This window comes from Penaeus japonicus, unplaced genomic scaffold, assembly GCF_977035675.1.
Source record: "Penaeus japonicus unplaced genomic scaffold, GWHDUDI00000001_assembly GWHDUDI00000008, whole genome shotgun sequence".
In the NCBI taxonomy this organism is placed as follows: domain Eukaryota; kingdom Metazoa; phylum Arthropoda; class Malacostraca; order Decapoda; family Penaeidae; genus Penaeus; species Penaeus japonicus.
In genome coordinates this window covers 11,130,841-11,148,993 of record NW_028234410.1, presented here as the reverse complement: position 1 = coordinate 11,148,993, position 18,153 = coordinate 11,130,841, and the positions used below count along the sequence as shown (strand labels likewise).

At 37.3% G+C, this 18,153-nt stretch overlaps 1 protein-coding gene across 2 annotated transcripts in view; it reads left to right on the top strand.

Moving 5' to 3' along the window:
• The first annotated feature begins 1,682 nt into the window (after positions 1 to 1,682).
• IntS3 (integrator complex subunit 3) overlaps positions 1,683 to 18,153 on the top strand; it is a 22,607-nt gene continuing 6,136 nt past the window's right edge. For both annotated transcript variants that reach the window (XM_086539080.1, XM_086539079.1), the window contains exons 1-11: positions 1,683 to 1,867; positions 3,192 to 3,356; positions 4,392 to 4,660; positions 4,967 to 5,114; positions 7,322 to 7,445; positions 7,548 to 7,693; positions 8,955 to 9,186; positions 9,669 to 9,748; positions 10,226 to 10,818; positions 17,294 to 17,443; positions 17,717 to 18,153. The exon at positions 17,717 to 18,153 is cut by the window's right edge and continues 51 nt beyond it. In XM_086539080.1, coding sequence (XP_086395206.1) covers positions 1,793 to 1,867; positions 3,192 to 3,356; positions 4,392 to 4,660; positions 4,967 to 5,114; positions 7,322 to 7,445; positions 7,548 to 7,693; positions 8,955 to 9,186; positions 9,669 to 9,748; positions 10,226 to 10,818; positions 17,294 to 17,443; positions 17,717 to 18,153 — 2,419 coding nt within the window. In that variant the 5' untranslated portion in view covers positions 1,683 to 1,792. The remainder of the gene's footprint in view (positions 1,868 to 3,191; positions 3,357 to 4,391; positions 4,661 to 4,966; positions 5,115 to 7,321; positions 7,446 to 7,547; positions 7,694 to 8,954; positions 9,187 to 9,668; positions 9,749 to 10,225; positions 10,819 to 17,293; positions 17,444 to 17,716) is intronic.

Below are 18,153 nucleotides of genomic sequence, written 5' to 3'. Positions count from 1 at the left end.
ATACAAATATATATATATATATATATATATATATATATATATATATTTGTATATATATATATATATATATAAATATTTCTGTGAGTACTTGTGTGTGTGTGTGTGTGAGTGAGTGAGTGTGTGAGTGAGTGTGTAATATAGCATAGGGCACCAAGTCAAATACTTTCCAACACGTACACATTCAATCACTTAATCTCAATGAGAGATGAATTTGTATGCATTGGATTCCTTTGTTACTGGGGTTCTCCACTCGGCTCGAGGGTTGTATAATACCTACTTCTAAATCCTTCCCTTCCCTAAGTAAGTGGGTATCAAAGAATGCGTACGTAAAGGCAAAACATCTTCCAAAATCCTATGAATTTAAATGCAATGAAAGAGCCATAAAATATGTATGTTTATGCTGGCCTCCTCCATGTGAAATTCCTAGCTAGCTTTCATCAAAATAGCAGGATATGTATGTGTGTGTGTGATGTGTGTGTGTGTGTGTGTGATGTGTGTGTGTGTGTGTGCGTGTTCGTACAAATGTATGTATGTATGTATGCGCGTGCGTGTGTGTGTGTGTGTGTGTACTCTGACGTCACACAAGAGTAATTAGATAAAATAAGAAACTTGCGCCTCTCGTCGCAGCCTAATTGGATATCGTTGATGAAACCTCGTCGAAGTTCAAAGAATCTAAAATTTTCTGAATTAAAGACATGGCACACCTCTATTGCTGCATCAGTCGAAGTAAAAACACCGGCTGTATCAAAGCGTTAAGACAGGCTAGCGTGACGCTGGGGCCTACTAGCGAGAGTTTAACCTTTTCTGTTCGGTCAATAGATGAAGAGGCTATTAAATTAAAGTTGTGACAGACAGACGAACAAGCAAGCAACAAATGTCTGGACGGCTGCTACTTGTCTATGATGATCCTAGTGCTACGTAGCATGCAGTTCACCCCCGGAAAAAGAAATCAGATTAAAGTTTAATCTAAACGGCAATCTGATTGTGTAAAATTAATACATAGCAGATTGGTGTGCTCGCAGCAATAGATGAAAAAGCCGCGGATAATTGTAACAGCCATTGAGATGAGAATGACAAAAAGAAAAAAAAAATCTGAGGAGCATGTAGCCGTACGTTCTCCCTCTCTCGCGGACAACGGGTAACTGGCACGGTAAAGAGAGAGAAAAATGAAGGTTGAAGTAGCTCTTGCAGGTAGAGTCATGTGCTCATTTTTATTAGTATTTTTAATGTAAACATTTCAGTAGAATAAGAAATATATGTACTTAATAGATATAACAGCACTATACTAGATTGAGAATTCATAGAAAAAACACCTAGTAAATTCATCAAAAGAATAGCATACACATTTATTCGCGCTAGTGCAATAAAAAAAATGTCGCAATGCTTCATTAATTCAAAGCTTCTCTCCCAAAGACAAGGAGAGCACTCCACTGTAAATGGGAAAGAGTAAATTGTAATAAAGAAAGAGTACATCGAATAACACATTTTACTCCCTCTATACCCCATAGTAGGAATGAAGACTGCCACCAGCCTCACCTCCTCCCTTCCCAAATTCAAAATTTCATCGCAAAAGGTTTTAAAAGCCTTCCATTCCAATAAAGAAGGAGTATAGGCAAGGAGTACAGCCAGCCACACGTTTTCCTCCCTAATATCCCATGGCCGCCGCACGCCTCGCCTCCTCCGCCGCCGTGTATTCCAGCGCCATGGCTGCGCGGCGGGTGTGATGGCTGTGGATCCTGCGGCGAGAAGACCCTCTCTTTCCTGGCGTTTCTAGCACTAGTATGCACCCATAATGACCACCGAGAGACCCGTAACATCCCGGTTGTTCACGACGTCGGTTATCGAAGGCCGGATCGACCTAGACGAGGTAATATTAAGCGTTGAGTGTGCAGGGTGGCGAGGGAGCGAGAGAGGCAGACACATGATCATGGCGCAGGCCGAGGCAGGAGGAACAGCTGATCGTGTCAACACCTTCCTTTACCTGGGAATTTAGGCTCCACGGAGGCTCTTGTGAGCTCTGTCGCTCGAATTCAGTGGGGAAATAAATGGTCTGCGAGGTGTAGGATGAATGGCACTGCTGCCCATTAGAAGGTTTTATATAGAATAGTTTGGATAAGAGGGGAGACTTCTCTTGAATGGGATTGCTATGTGGCAGGTTATCAGGGATGGTAAATGCACGTCGTTGCCTCTCATAGGCTGCTCTTTCGTGTTCTGGGCACTTAGGTTGCAGTATAAATTGCAAAGGAATGATTATGCTACTCTATATCCATAGATTTGGCTATTGCATCTATAATAAATTACCAAGTTGTTTGCAAACATACTTAGGTTTGTATTGGGCAAATAAAAAGGGTTGGTATAGTATAAGATATATAATTTTTTTAGTGCTTATCAGCTTATATTAAATTAAAGGAAAAGATTAGTTAGTGTTTATTAAGCATAATAACAGAATTAGCAGCTATATATTTTTCTTCAAGGAAAAAAGAGTGACAGACAGGTATCACAAGTGTTGTGCAGGCTGATATATATTTTCATGATCCTAGGCTTTTGATCATGTTATATGACAATATAGGATTAAATCACATAATTCATGAAGTTGCTATCTAAATTCTGTGAGTTGTCAGAGGGGTATTTGTCAAAAGAATTGGAGACATTTGTGTTTCAGGGAATTTTGTTATCTGGGCCATATGCCAATATAGGTAGATTATAGTCCGGAAATGATACCAGATTCAACCAAAAACCATCAACTCAGAAATTTGGAAGATTTTTCTGTCAGATTGATGGTTTGAAATTGTCGTGTGTGAGGTACCGTCAAAGGTGAAAGAATGGCAGTTCTTATTTGTCTTTTATTTTTATTTATTTATTTGGCAAAGATAAAGCTATCCAGTTTTTACTGGATTTTGTAGAAGCTACTAATTTTGCAGGAATTAAGAGAATGTGATTTTTTTTTTTTTTTTTTTTTCATATGTAATATATATATATATATATATATATATATATATATATATATATATATTATATATATATGTATATATATATATATATATATATATATATATATAAACTCATACGTGTTAAAATATGCTGTAGTTATTATTATTTATAAATTATATTGAATTATGTCAGAAAATTCTTAATACATCATACATGTTCATCTGAGAAATATGATTAACTGATTATTGATTTTTTTTCAGAAATTCGATAAGGCGTACAATTGTGTTATAAACCTAACCCGTGGTTTAACGGAAGAGGAGTCTCATCACGCTCTAAACAAAGCCTTAGATGATCGCAAGGTGCACGATGAGGTGTGTCTCGGACTGCTTGTCAGCATTTTAGCGGACCCGGCTATAGCTCCTCGGGTGAGTATTACCTTTAGAAAAGTGAAGGATTATTATGTGTGCATTTCGTGGTATGTGCTGAATGCATGTTGATGATAAACATTCAGAAAACACCCGCAATAATTTCTAAATTGGGCATTTTTCTAGTGATCAACTACATTGGCTTTGTTGAAACTTAACGCATTGGATGCGGTATAAGTAAAATGTGGATTCAGTCATGTGGCAGGTTTACGTTGTATGGCACAGTGCCATCCGCGTTTATGACCGATGCTGCCTTGACAGCAAATCATGCCATCCTCTATCAACGGGTTAATAGGATCTGTGATGTGAAGTGCTGCACTTTCAAGTGATTTTTACATCCTCCACATTCTGTGCTCTGGAAAAAGCCAACAAATCTCCACTGTATATATTCCGGCAAGATAAAGCTGGGAATTTTTCTTTATTCAAATATAGAAAACCAGTTTTATCAGCATGAGGCTAGGGAACGAACATGTAAATGTCATCTAAACTTTCCTCATATATGTATATTTGTAGCTGTATGGGAATTAACCCTATGATGACACTGTATCACACCCGTGTGACACAGCTAAATTCCCGATGCCGGGGCGTCTTGCCAGTGTGACGTTTCCAATGCAATATTGCAATGGCCCGGCGTAGGGGTTTTCACTTAGCGTGTGCCCCATCAGGAAAGGGTTAAGAACAGGATGTGCATGAGTATATGTGTACACCTATATTTTATATAATTATTAAATATCTTGATATGGTTATGATCTTTCTTTTTTTTATTTCTTATAATGATTGCTAGTAGAGTAACTTCATAGATTTTGTTTTTACACCTGAGTCAGGTTATATAATCCTTTGTGAACATATTCCTAAGTTGTATAAAACATACTCATATTCCTTTTATGTATATATAAGAAAAGCTTATGTTAAGATTAAATGAAAGATCTAAACCTTTTTTTTCTAATGTTTATATTAGAAGAGATAGCTTAAAATTTAAAATTATAATTGTACAGTTGCTCTGATGCAGTATGACTTATAAGTGGTTTGTTTCAGCATTACCATGATCTGACACTGGTGTCCAGAGACTCATTGAAAGTGGTGACAGAAACCCTTATACACCAGATCATTGGTGAGAGGTTTTCCCGTTTATCGGAAAGCACAAGAAGACAACTTTTGTGGCTAGTCCGGGAGCTTGTCAAAACAGGCATTAACAATGTGGAAGGTGTCGTTTGGTGTCTTCTTCGGCAAATTGCTGGAGGGGATGTGTCACAGAAGAATGTGTGGTTGGCAGAGAGTTTGGTCGATATACTTAGAGAAAATAGGTAAGTAAAAAAAAATACTTCACTCATGTCTAAAAACTATAAATTAAAGATATTTTGTTTGTTGTGTATCTAATGTTTGCAAAGAATATTTCTTGTCTATAAAAATTGGTAAATTTAGTACTGAAAAATTCATGGATTCATTTGACTGTATTCATTGACAGAAATGTTGTTATACTTTGTTACTTACTAAGTTTTAGGATGGAATATACTAGTGCCTCATTCCAGGGCCATCCTGGGGATCCCATATATTTATATTTATCTACCACATATTTTGACATATAATACTAATCATTTCACATCCTACAGACCATGGTTAGATAAGTTTCCTGTGATAGTGGCATCGGTAGCCTATACATATCTCCGCATCTTGGAGGATCATCATGCGCCTCAGTTTGCTAGTCTCAGACAAAAAGAAGTGACTTTTGTGGTCGGCCTCTTAAGAGAAAGGTTTCAGGTTTGTATCAGATGCACCTTTAGGATTTGATATTGTTATTTTATGTATTGGGGGTATCTAGACTCTGGAACTTCTTTCCCTTATAACAACAGGGTGATTTTGGCTCCACTTGATCTTAACACTAGGATATTTCAAGTGCGGAGACCTAACACCTTGGGATATTTGCCTGTTCTGGCCGTAGCCATTCTCTTTGCAAACGATTGACTGGTGTGCCAGCCATACCATATCACATCATTCGGCGTTAATGGGTTAACATATGTACAGTATATTCCTTTTCGAAGATGAGTTTTATAATGATTTGAAATCTGTATATTTTTTCATTTAATGTTAAGATTGCTATGATGTTCAACGTTATTGTTGGTTGGTAACAGAAACTCTGTAATGATTTTCTAGTTTATTACTTAAGCACTGAATATGTATCGGTATAGTGGGTTGTTGAGGTTGTTTCGTGTGGCGGCGTCGCGGCGTGAGGTCAGGGATGTACTAATGTTTTCTCGTGACCTCTCGTCTTTTGAGCTCAAACATTGTGTTTACTTTCGCGACCTGCCGTTTGACCTGTGCTCTCATTGGCTGGTGGTGTTTCCTAATTGACTAATGCGGTGGTGCGTCAGGGTGCGATCGCCATCTGGTACATTATTTTCAGTTCAGTCAGATTGATCTCTTGTGCACTAATGAACAACTGATTTTAATGAGCTGTGGCCAATCCCTCATGTTGTTATATAACTTAACATATCTAATAGATCTTTGGGATATATAGATAATTTGAATTTGCCAACAATGTTGAGTAGATCTCATTGACTTGTGCTTTTAACAGTTTTACATTATGCTGTTATAGATGAATAGAATGACTTACGACTAAAATGACATGAATAAAAATTATAGTTGACCAAGTCTAAAGGGGCAGTAGGTGTTAATTCATCAAAATGATGAAATGCTAGGTGATTAACCCATTGGTCAGAGTATTAAAAAAATGTTTGTGCAGTAGGATGGCTGTTTTACATGTCTGGCACGGTGCCATCTGCGTCTATGACCGACTCTGCCTTTGCAGCAAATCATGCCATCCGCTGCTAATGGGTTAAGATTTGAGAATTCTTACCTATATAATGACATAACTTTTACATAGATATGAATGACAGGTGATAGTGATAGAATTTCAGATATATATTTTGCATTTTCATTTCTGTTGGCTTGTTTGGATGCCTGCATACATTTCTTGGTTTGGCCATTTTTGTGTGTAGAAATATTGAAATAATGATATGAAAACAAATCAGAAATGTTATCATCCTATGAGACATAACCCAATTGTTGTTATCCAGTTTGAATACTATTTCATCACACTAGGCAGAACTCTTAGCCTCTTAATGATGTGACATTCATGTCATGGCTTGGTTGGTATTCCCACTGATTGATGTGAACACTATCATAGCTTTGTGAAATTATCTTTTTAAGAGGTTAATTTATTGTACTATCAACATCTAGTAAAATCAAATCAATAAATTTTGTGTCTAGTATAGATACTTCAACTATGTTAAGATACTGATACTGATATACCATGAAGTGACTGTAATATGTAATAGTATGATGGATAGGGTAGAGAAAAGGATGGTTGGTGTGCCTGCATGAAAAAAGTCATAACAGTGTTCAGAACATTTCATTTGCTTGAAAATAGAGGTAGGGAACATGATTGTGAGATTGGCTCAGGGAGATGAGAGCCTGCTAGGGGAATAGGGGCATTGGGATGATATGGTGGGTGTCTGGTGGAAACTGTACCAGATTTTACTATATGTCTCGCTTATAATGAAAAAATGTGGGAAGTCTGACAGTTTTTGACAACCCAACCACTGTTGTTGCAAATACTAAAACCTGTGTGGTATGCTTCCAGTTAGATCATATTGATTAAGATTTTAGGAATTATGGTGTATTTTTTTGTCATGAGAAGTATGTATTGTTATTCAATTAGTAATAAATTTCAAGATGAATTTATCACCCATTGGTGGCATGGTTGATATGTATACAAATGTACAAATCTAAAAAGATAGAAATATGTTCTGTTAAGGCTCAAGACAACTCTTGTTACTGTCAGTATGTTTTAGAGATATGTTTTCTCAAGTTATTTATGATAAATCTTTTAATTTATATAAGATCATTAGATAGTATATATATCCATTTTCAATGATACAGATTTATAATCTTTATTCTGTCTTCAGGATTGTCTGATGATTGGAAGAGATTTGGTGCGGCTACTGCAGAACATTGCCAAAATCCAGGAAATAGAAGCCTTCTGGAGAGATTTGATTCACAACCCTACATCTCTGTCTTCAGGTTTCACAGGTAAGGAGAAACTGATTGTTATTCTTATAGCTAAAGTGGCAGACATTTTGTGTAGGATATATCCTTTTTTTACTTTGTGAATAAAACCATCTTCTCTCACAGGAATTCTTCAGTTACTGCAGACAAGAACATCGCGCAGATTCTTTGTGGTTCGTCTAACACCAGAAATGGAGAAGAAGATGGTTTTCCTATGCACAGATGTCAAATTTGGCATGCAGAAAAGATACCAAGAATGGTTCCAGAGACAGGTAAGAGTGAGAAAATTAAAATAAACAACAACAAAGATATTAGTGATTGCATTAGTTTCTCATTTGACAAGAAAGAGAGATGAACAGAGATTCCAGGGACTCTTGAACGCATAAGCCTAACGCATCGGGATTCTCGCCACACTGGCCGCGAGCCAGCGCTGTGCGCTGGCTCGCGCACAACGCCGGGGTGGACAAAATAACGTGTCCCCGGCGTGTGGCCCTAAAACCACTAGACGTGATATCTAGTCACCCATCGTTAACGGGTTAAGTACCCTGACATTTCCCCTCTTGAGTAGAAGTATAGATAATTTAAAAATTTATATTACTCATCAGTTCCTCTTATTTATGTCTAAGAAAAGTATCAGATAGATAGTATAAGACAGTAAATGGAAAAGTTGAATGGGTTCGATACTTCCAACTCAATTCAGATTGCTCTTCATTGTGTTCTAATAGCAAGATGAAATGATGCAATACATAAGGATGAACTTTCTCATGTCTTTTTATTGTACTTTTTGCTTTATTTGCTGTGATGGGATTCAGACACTTCTTTTTGCAATAGCATAGGAAAGTTTCTCTATTGTGTAAATATATATATATATTAGGTGACATAGAACTTACACTCTCACATGATGGTGATATCCTTAGCAGCTACAGAAATTATATTGTAGCTTTCTGTTTAACCCTTTGATGCAGGGAACATGCACTGTCCACTGTGGTTTTGTTTTATTATGATTATTATTTTTATTACATATAGATGATTTCACAAATGCTTAGTCATTAAGGATTCAATTAGTAGGCCTCCCTGCCCTTACCTGTTTACCCCATTCTGTAAATTTATATGTAAATTTATATGCGGGTAGTAATTATGATAATGATAATGAAAGAAATGTTAATGATGGAAACTTTTTTCCAAAAATATTAGGATTGGGGTAAACAGGTAAAGAGGAAATTTGCCTTTGTGATCCTTTATGGAACCAACTGTTTGTAATTTTGACGAGCACTTTCAGCTTAAAGAGATAAAAAGAAAAAGGCAGCCAGAATCATTATGCTGTGGTTCAGTCTTGATAAATTCTCTTTTCTTTTTCCTTAGCCTTATTTCCAGAGATATTTCTTTCCTGCCTTTGAGTGACTGATGCTCTATCATCTCTTAAAGAGCCCTAACTTTCCATAGATTATTATATTTTTCACTTTCTTATTTAAGCATCTTTAGATAAGTACATTTTCATGTAGGACTAGTATTGAAACATTGTTTCTCCCTCAGTACCTGAACACCCCAGAGAGCCAAACCTTGCGATGTGACCTAATCAGGTTTATTATTGGCTGCATCCACCCATCCAACGAGGTCCTCTGTTCGGACATTATTCCACGCTGGGCAGTGATTGGCTGGCTTCTCTCCTCTTGTACATCCCCAGTTGCCACGGCCAATTCTAAATTAGCCTTGTTTTATGACTGGCTCCTTTATAACACAGAAACAGACAACATCATGAATATTGGTAAGTGCAAAATATATATTCTTAAGTAATAAGCCATTGTTGCTTTGTAATAGTATTAAAACATTGGCTATAAGGCTGATTGTATTTGTAAACAAGCTGCAGCCAGGGCAGGTAGCTGGAGAGCAAAAAACAATGGTGGACAAAGATTTGAAAGTGGGAAAGATCTTGTGATTTTATAGTGCATTTGAGGAGATTGTGAAGGAGCCTCTCCTTTTTATATTTTTGTTATATCATTTTGTTCAATTTTAGATTTTGATGTTTTTTATTTCAATGTTGTCTTGATTTGTCATTATGAATATAATATCACTTTTTGTGAAAAGAGAGTAAGTAAAATATTTATTTGTGTGTGTATGTGTGTGTGTGTGTGTGTGTGTATGAATATATATAGAAACATTTGTGAGTGATTGCATAAGAAATCAGTCAAGGTTAGAATTAATCCTATAGACTGCTGACATTCTATGCTAATGATGATGTATTTGCAGAGCCGGGAATTCTCGTCATGTATCACTCCATCCGGCCCCATCCTGTCCTCACCACTTCACTCTTGGACTTCATTTGCCGGGTAGGTTTATCTTGAGCACCAAAGCCCTTTTTAAATGTTATTTTGATGGGAAAGTCTCCCACTGTTAAGGCATTGATATGGATTGACTATTCAGCAATTATTTAAGTAATTGCTTAATGAATTGGGTTGCAGAACCCTTTGCTTGGTATAAATAGATGTTATTTCAATATGTGAGTGGGAATGTTAGTGCCTGGAGCATGAACATGACATTGTATCATCCCTGTATACGTTGATATTGATGTGTTATGATAATATATGTGTATATCTTCATTTAGTTTCTTTCTTGCTATATTTGATACAATTTATCTTAATTTTCAGAATATATTTCTAAAAATATGATATGATTATTGTCTTAGCAGTATTACTGTTCCCTGGTAGATATTACAAGACGTGTTTTAGATAAAGTTTTCTTATAGGCCTAATTTTAGCTATCAAAAGCAATTTGCTAACATTTATTATATTTCTTTTTATTTTCAGATCATCCCAAATTTCCACCCACCACTGGCTGATAAGATACGAAGTGGGGTTTGTAATTCACTAAAGCAGATCCTTGAGAAAAGAGTTGTACAGTCACTTGAACCACTTTTTGACAATCCTCGTATGGACACTGAGCTGCGAAAGCTCATACGTGATACATTCCCTGAATTTTGTGCAAACTCTGCATCTGGAGATGTAAAACCAGAGGACTTTGTTGCCCCAGTGTCATCAGCAAACGTCACCAGAATGGACCTTATGGTGGAGGCTGGTCTGGACTTTACAACGTCATCAGTGAACAGTGACAATGATGTTAATAATAGTAACCACATTGGTGAGGACGAAGCAATGTTCAGTGATGAAGAGGAAGAGCCTCCCACGTCTAAAACCCCTCCACCACCTCCAACTGCCAAAGTCAAAGTGGAAGAAAATGTCGTTGCTGCACCAGTGACCGAAGGGGTAGAGATGAAAGCCAAAGTTAATGATGTGAATAGTGTGGAGGAAAAAGTGGACCTAAGTAAACACTTGGAATTTCTGGATAGTGATATGAGGAACATTCTCACAGAGTTTCAGAAGGAGAAGGACCCTCAGCAGAGGTAAGACACATGCAGCTTGCTGTACATTGAAATTTTTCTATGTTTTTTTCTATGAACTAAGTATCTAGTTAATATATACACGGTGCAAAGTGTTCATATTTCTTCAAGATGCATGAACAAAATTTTCAGTACAAATGATTTCTTAAAATGTTTAATTAAAATGTACGATGATTCTATAAGCTCTTTTGCATAAGGGGAGGTTATAAATTGGAAGATGTAAAACATTATGATGATGGTAACTGGGAAAGTAAGTAATTGAGGGTAAGAATATTTATTATGAAGTTATTATTAAACAATAAGGATAGACTGAAAGAGTTAGTTGCCTAAAACAGTAAGGATGAAAGGTTCAGAGCTTAATTTGCTGAACACAGGATGGCCCGGGGGAGGGAGGGGTGAAACTCAAAATTTTGGTAATGAATGAAAAGAAGTCTTGTGCACCACACAGACCTGAGTGCAACAATGCAGATTAATGTGTGCCAGTACAAAGTCAAACAGAAAAAAATAAGCAAATAATTGGGAAAATTAAAGAAACTCAAGATGGATTTTGAAGTCTTTAATAAGATATGGATAAGCCAGACTTGTGGAGCATCTACTTTGCACTATGTCAGTAAGCACTGATTCGTGAGAGTGTGCCAATGATCTTACTCAATTTGAGCTTGGTCTTTACCCACTGTGGTGCCCAATCACAGCAGTAACCACCAGGCGACAGTGAAAACTCACGAGTATAGACAAGGCTCGATCTGCCGACCATGGGGATGTGAGGCCGGCATGCTACCACTGTACCAGCCTGATAGCTTCTTTGATAGGGTGAGCAGTCACACCAAAAAACAGTTTCTGTATTAGGGGCCAAAAATATTTGCATATGAATGGAAATAGAACTAGGTATTTTCTGGATATATGATTTGGTGTTTTAGAGATACCTATATTGTTATAGAGGTATGAAAACAGTAATGTGATGAAACCTTGGCTGATTGTATTTGGCTGGAGAACAAAAAATATTTGCAGATCAAAGATTTGAAAGTGAAAGGCTGTGATGATGAGAGGGCATAATCACAGATTGGCTTATCAAGGTATATAATTAATTTTTGATTGTCCCAGACAAAAAAGGGGAGGCAGGGGATAGGCTTGTAGAGAGTAGACAGGATGAACAAAGCCTAATGTCTGCTAAATGTGTCAGGCTATTCTGTTAACCCAATCCCGACGGGCCCGGCGATAAGTGGCGTCCCCCTATGCCGGGCCTATGCAATATTGCATTGGGAACGTCACACTGGTGTGTTGCCCCGTCATCAGGCATTTAGCCGTGTCCCATGGGTGTGACACACCATCATCATAGGGTTAATTCATCAATCATCAATAAACCTGATGTGACATCATAAGATATCAGGGGAGTGGACAGGTCAAACAATGAAAGCAGTCTGCTAACCACATGTTCTTAGACATACCTCAATATTAAGGGTAAACATTCAAACTTTTGTTAAGATATTTGGTGTTTTCTATGCAGCAGAATACAGAAATCAAAATACAGATATGGTCTCCTAGATATGTCCATTTGTTAATTTATCAGTATTATTGGTCTGGAATAGAAAAATAACTACTGGTTACCTTTCAGGTAACCTGTAGAGTACTGAAGGAAATATGATACTATTGCTAGAAAAGTCTTCAACTCTTACTTGAGACTTTTAGCAGCTGGAAATTGTTAGTTCCATAGGTTGTACCAACTGGAATAGTATTGTACAAATTAAAAAAAAAGCTTTTAATCTTATTTTTAGCACCACTGAATTTGTACTTCATGAACTTTCGATGATGAAAGTCTGTCTGCATATCAGTAGTGAATCTGTACAGTTACTGTTAATCCTTTGCCACTTGGTGGAACTTGTGGCAACCACTTGCCTGTGTCAGCGTATGCTGACTTGTGCGTGAATGTGCCAACGAGTGTTGATTCGATCCGAGCTTGGTGCTGACCCACCATGCTGACCAGGTAAGGCGGTGACCGCCAAGCGAGAGGGTAAACTCGCAAGCCTGGCCGGTGCTCGATCTGCTGACCTTGGGGATGTGAGGCCAGCACGGTAATCATTGCGCTATCCTAATGGCTTCGAATGTCTTTATAATATCACTAGATTATCAAAGGAAATTTGTTCAAAGATTAGTCGTCTGTTTGTTTTAAACAAACATTGATAATAATTGTGGACATAACTGGATTGTTGTCTGTGCTCACTATGCTGAAGCTTGTTCAATGGAGAAAAGAAAAAAAAAATACTGCTGACAGAGAAGAGTCTTCTCATTGAAAAAAAAGAAAAGAAAAAAAAAGATGATATAAGTGAACAAAACTCTTTCCTCATTATCTTGGCAATATCAAAACAAATATTCATCTAGTAACGGGGCAGTTTTGGCTCCACAGGCCTAATGCCTCGGGATATTTGTTTGCTATGACCACGGCCAACCACTGCACACATGATCACCTAGCATGCCAGCCATACAAAATACTATGACATGATGTCGCATCCCTGGCGGCAAGTGCTGCCACCACATGAAAAGTTAATCCTTCCAATAGTTTCACACCACGAGATGTAATTTTCGCCTTTCAGGTTACCCCGTCTTAACCCAATCCCAACAGGCCTGGCAAGAAGTGGCAACCCCCTATGCCGGGCCTATGCAATATTGCATCGGGAATGTCACACTAGTGTGTTGCCCCGTCATCAGGCATTTAGGCGTGTCACACGGGTGTGACACACCGTCATCATAGGGTTAAGAACTACATGTTGTTCTGAAGACGGGGTAACCTGAAACACACAGATTACATCTCTTGTGTTGTGGAACTGTTCAGTCTGATTTATACCCATTTATCCATTTGTCACAATGAACCCTTCCAAGATGGGCCGTATTTTCGAATGTTCTCCCTGGGTTGGGCATCTTAACCCTGTGACGACGGTGCGTCACACCCGAGTGACACAGCTAAATTCCCGATGCCAGGGCGTCATGCTATGTGACGTTTCCAATGCAATATTGCAATAGCCTGGCGTAGGGGTTTTCACTTATCGCCGTGCCCCATCGGGAAAGAGTTAAGATGCGTGTGTTTTCTATTATTTTCCCGACTAATGGTTAGATATGTGTATATGAGTTTATATATGATATATTACCAAAGTGATTAGTAACTAACACTTGGGGCGATGCCATAGTTATACAACTACTGGAATGAATAACCTAATTTAAAGAAAAAGGGAAAAGGCAATATGAAAGTGATTTGGACTTATGGAAAAATGACTGCTGTGGAATGGATTAACCCAGTCATGAATGGGCATAGATATTTACCCAATATTGCTACTGCTAACAATATAGCAAGCTTCCGCAGCATCCAATTGAGAGATTTGTTATGGTGAGAATCTGTTGAACCTCTTAGTGTGATTTTCACCCACCTTATTCATAGAGTTGACAATTTTTATTATATAAGATTGAGAAAAATGTGTATATACAAATCCAACAACAATATGTATATACAAATGCAACAACAATATGTATATACAAAAGTAACTATGTACAATGTGTATAAACAGTGAAACTTCATGATATGATGGGACATTTTCTGCAGTGTCAGAAATATACTAATGACGTGATATTATGTCATTTGTTGTGATAGGTCGAGAGTATATCAGTGCAGTAAGATCTTTGACAAGGTCTTATATATTTTTATATCTGAATGAATATGATTTCTAATCACATTGCTTAGCATTTGAAAAAAAAAGAAAAAAAAAAGATTTGTGATATGCAGAATATCTAGTTAAAATTTTAGATTTTAAATATTCGAAGACTTTACCCAGTATTATATCTGGAATGAATTGCACATTAGGAAGAAAACTGTGTAGATAAAGTAGAACTCAGTATTTTCATATTATTATTACTGTTGTTGTTGATAATGTTGTTACTATTACTTATCAGTCTTATTGAAAGGCAAAGTTTTTTTAAAACACTCCATTGTTTACTAAGTGATATGAACAGTAAGAAGTTAGAAGTCCATTCTTTTGACCAGAATGTATACAAGTTTTATGCTGATTTTTTAGCCACCATATTGATTTTCTGCTTTTTGGTCACGCATCATGTAGACGAATTCATAACAAATGGTGCATGCATTTGCATGTTTGGGAAAAAAAAAAAAATAAAGGAAATAGAAGATGACCTGTATTTATGGCTGTGAATGCCATAGCACAAAGCAGTCATTCTGGCACAGGTACACATTGCAGCCTCTGCACATGGTCTGGTTCACCTTGCCTCTTCTCATTCATATCCTGTACCACTGGTACTTTAAAATGAGAGGTCAGTATCTTGCTGTGCATCATCGCTCTCTATAGCTAGTGCTTGGTAGAGATTGTGTGTGGTTGCCATCTGTAGCTTTCTTTTCTGCTGATGCCAGGAGAGAGTAGTACAGTTAATGTTAGTAATTTTAAACTAAATACATTTTGATGAAGATTATGGTACTTAGAGTCGTTATAAAGATAATTTCTACCATCAGTCCTTTAACCCATTCATGATGTGGTGATTATTTGTCTAATGCTGCTCCCGCTGTAAGGATTATATGGGCATGCAGCCTCCACCAGTGAGATATCTTCTGAGGTGATGCCGCGCTGTGCCTCTCAGAGTGAGAGTGCTTTTCACCCACCTGATTCCATAGGATACTGAGAGGCGCTCTCTCTCTCTCTCTCTCTCTCTCTCTCTCTCTCTCTCTCTCTCTCTCTCTCTCTCTCTCTCTCTCTCTCTCTCTCTCTCTCTCTCTCTCTCTCTCTCTCTTTTTTTTTTTTTTTTTTTTTTTTTTTTTTTTTTTTTTTTGGACAAGTCAAGAATATTGTGTCTATACAAATGCAAGTGCAATGAGTATACACATACTTACTATGCAAAAAGTGTATTTAGAGGGAGAGATCGTGAAGTGGCAGAATGTCATCTCACCAGAGCGAAATATTCCCATGACGTGATAGCACATCCTCTGGCACAAATGAGTTAATGTTACTATTACTCTATAACAGACAGCCCCAAAAAGATAAAGAAATAGATTCACCTATATTTGCACATTCACATCAGCCGGATCTCGGCTAATATTTTTACTGTTGGCGTGTTCATTTCACCTATATCCAAGGGCTTCGAAGCTGGGAGTGACTAGTACCCCTAGAAAAAAGAAGGTTCTGTATGTAGATGAATGACATGAATAAAACATGTTTTTGTCATTTTGTCAGTGAAAAATGCTTTTATATGTAAATGGCAAAATGACATGAAAAGCAAAGTTATGTAGTGTTGAATGTCTACTTAACTGGGCAAACTATGGGCCATGGCACAGGGCATGGAAAGCTGGGTTTTGATGGAGCGGGTAATGCCAGATTTACTGGTTCAGAGTTATTGTGTCTCATTTGCAAGAAAGTAAAGGCAGAAAACCAGCCTTACATAAAAAAAAAGATACGGGAAAACCGCACGTCAGTTTTTGACAGCAAAGTAACATTAAGGATGTGGTGAATTACAATACATGTTTAAGGATTAAAACCTGAAGTGTAATAGTGTGAGTTCCTACCGTTAAAGAGCAGTAAGTAAAATACCTTTGCATTCTAGACATAAAAGCGGAAACATTTTTAGATTATAGTTCATGTGTTGTTTATGTATTTTATTCTATGTATTCTCTTCTATATATGTTTGTATTAATATATTTGTTTACTTCAGGTAAGTAATTAATATCAAGACCACTTGTTTTTTTGCTTGTGAATAATCTGTTTACTGTAATTTTTTAATGCTGGTATCTGCTTACAGGTTTTTTTGTCATAATTTGTATCCATTTATATGGTCTGTGAAATATGCAGTTGTCAATTTGTTTTTATTATTGTTGTGTTATTGTTATCATCATTACTAAGGTATTGTTTTACAAGTGCAGAATTATAATTTGAGAAGTGTTATGTTGTGATACAAAATATTGAGATTTTAAGTTTGAATGTGACTAAAGATGCAATGCATCAGAAAGTACATGAGAAATTCAGTTTGCATTATTAACCCACTCACGACGGGGGCATTCCAGCCTTGCATGTCACAATGCGGGGCTTTCGAGCGCTTAGGCCTAAATCAATTAAATGGCTGGCACAATACTGTGCCGCCCGGCCACTGGGCTTTTGAATGAGCGGTACAGTACTGTACCACCCGTCCAGAGAGGGTTAATTGTGAATGTCCTAAGGATGGTATCTGAAACTTTTCAGAGATTCATAGATTATTTTTTCACATATTTTAGGTTGTCCCCTGTTATTATTTAAATTTCTTTTTTATTGAAATCAGATTGAAAATTATTGTTTTTTATATTAATTCTTTGAATGTATAATGGCTGCATTTTATTAGTTACTGTTTTGAATTATTAATGCACTGACTGTTATTTTTCTTTATTTTATCTGATATTTGTAAGCTTTGTCATTAATTATTGTATATATTAAGGATGTTGAAGAGAGAATATGGATTTCAGATGCGATCAGCTTCAGAAGGTGTGCAACCTGCTCTTAAGTGAGGACCTGGCTCAGGATGAATTGGCAAATTTAGCAGCATGCCTGTGTCACCTTTTGCCTGACGACCTACATCCTGGCTGTTCACTCCTGCCTCAAGACATCAGCCCAGAGTAAGTAGGAAATGCAGAAACATTGTGACTGTAGAATTTTCTAAACTTCCTGATATGCTTAGTTTTCATGCAGTAAAAAGCTGTTTGACTGAAGTATCATTTGAAATTATCTGATATCTGACTTAGTTTTGCCTTTGGTAAACAACTTTAGAGGAAGAGCCCTTATCCTTTCATATGTTTATTACTCTCCATGTATTTCTTTGAATAGTGTTCTTTTGAGTATGCATTTATGGAGAAAAAAAAATTGGGTACTTATTTGTGTATTTCTTGCAGGGGTATTCAGGAAAGCCTTGGCCGACCTTTGTATGTCCTCTTTGACAACCTTGTCATTCTTCCGGAGGACGATCGTCGAAGACAGCCTCTGCTACAGTTACTGGTAGAGATGCACAAGATATCACAGCAAGTTGGCTATCACTTCCTCTACTTCCTCAAATCATCAAACATCAAAACAGAGAAAGTCCAAGAAAACAATGAACGTTATTTCCTCATCTACCGTGACCTGTACAAAGCAGCGGGCCTAAAGGACTTTGCAGGATTTATAATCAGAGACCTGCGGCTGTGTAGCGAGGAAGATCCTAGAGTGCTAAGCTGGATTATACCTGATATTTACAATAGCTTTACCAAACAGACAATGGGAAATGCTGAGCTGTTACAGTTAGTGTTAGAGAGACTAGACTCGTCACAGTTACATGATTTAGTGTGCATGGTCC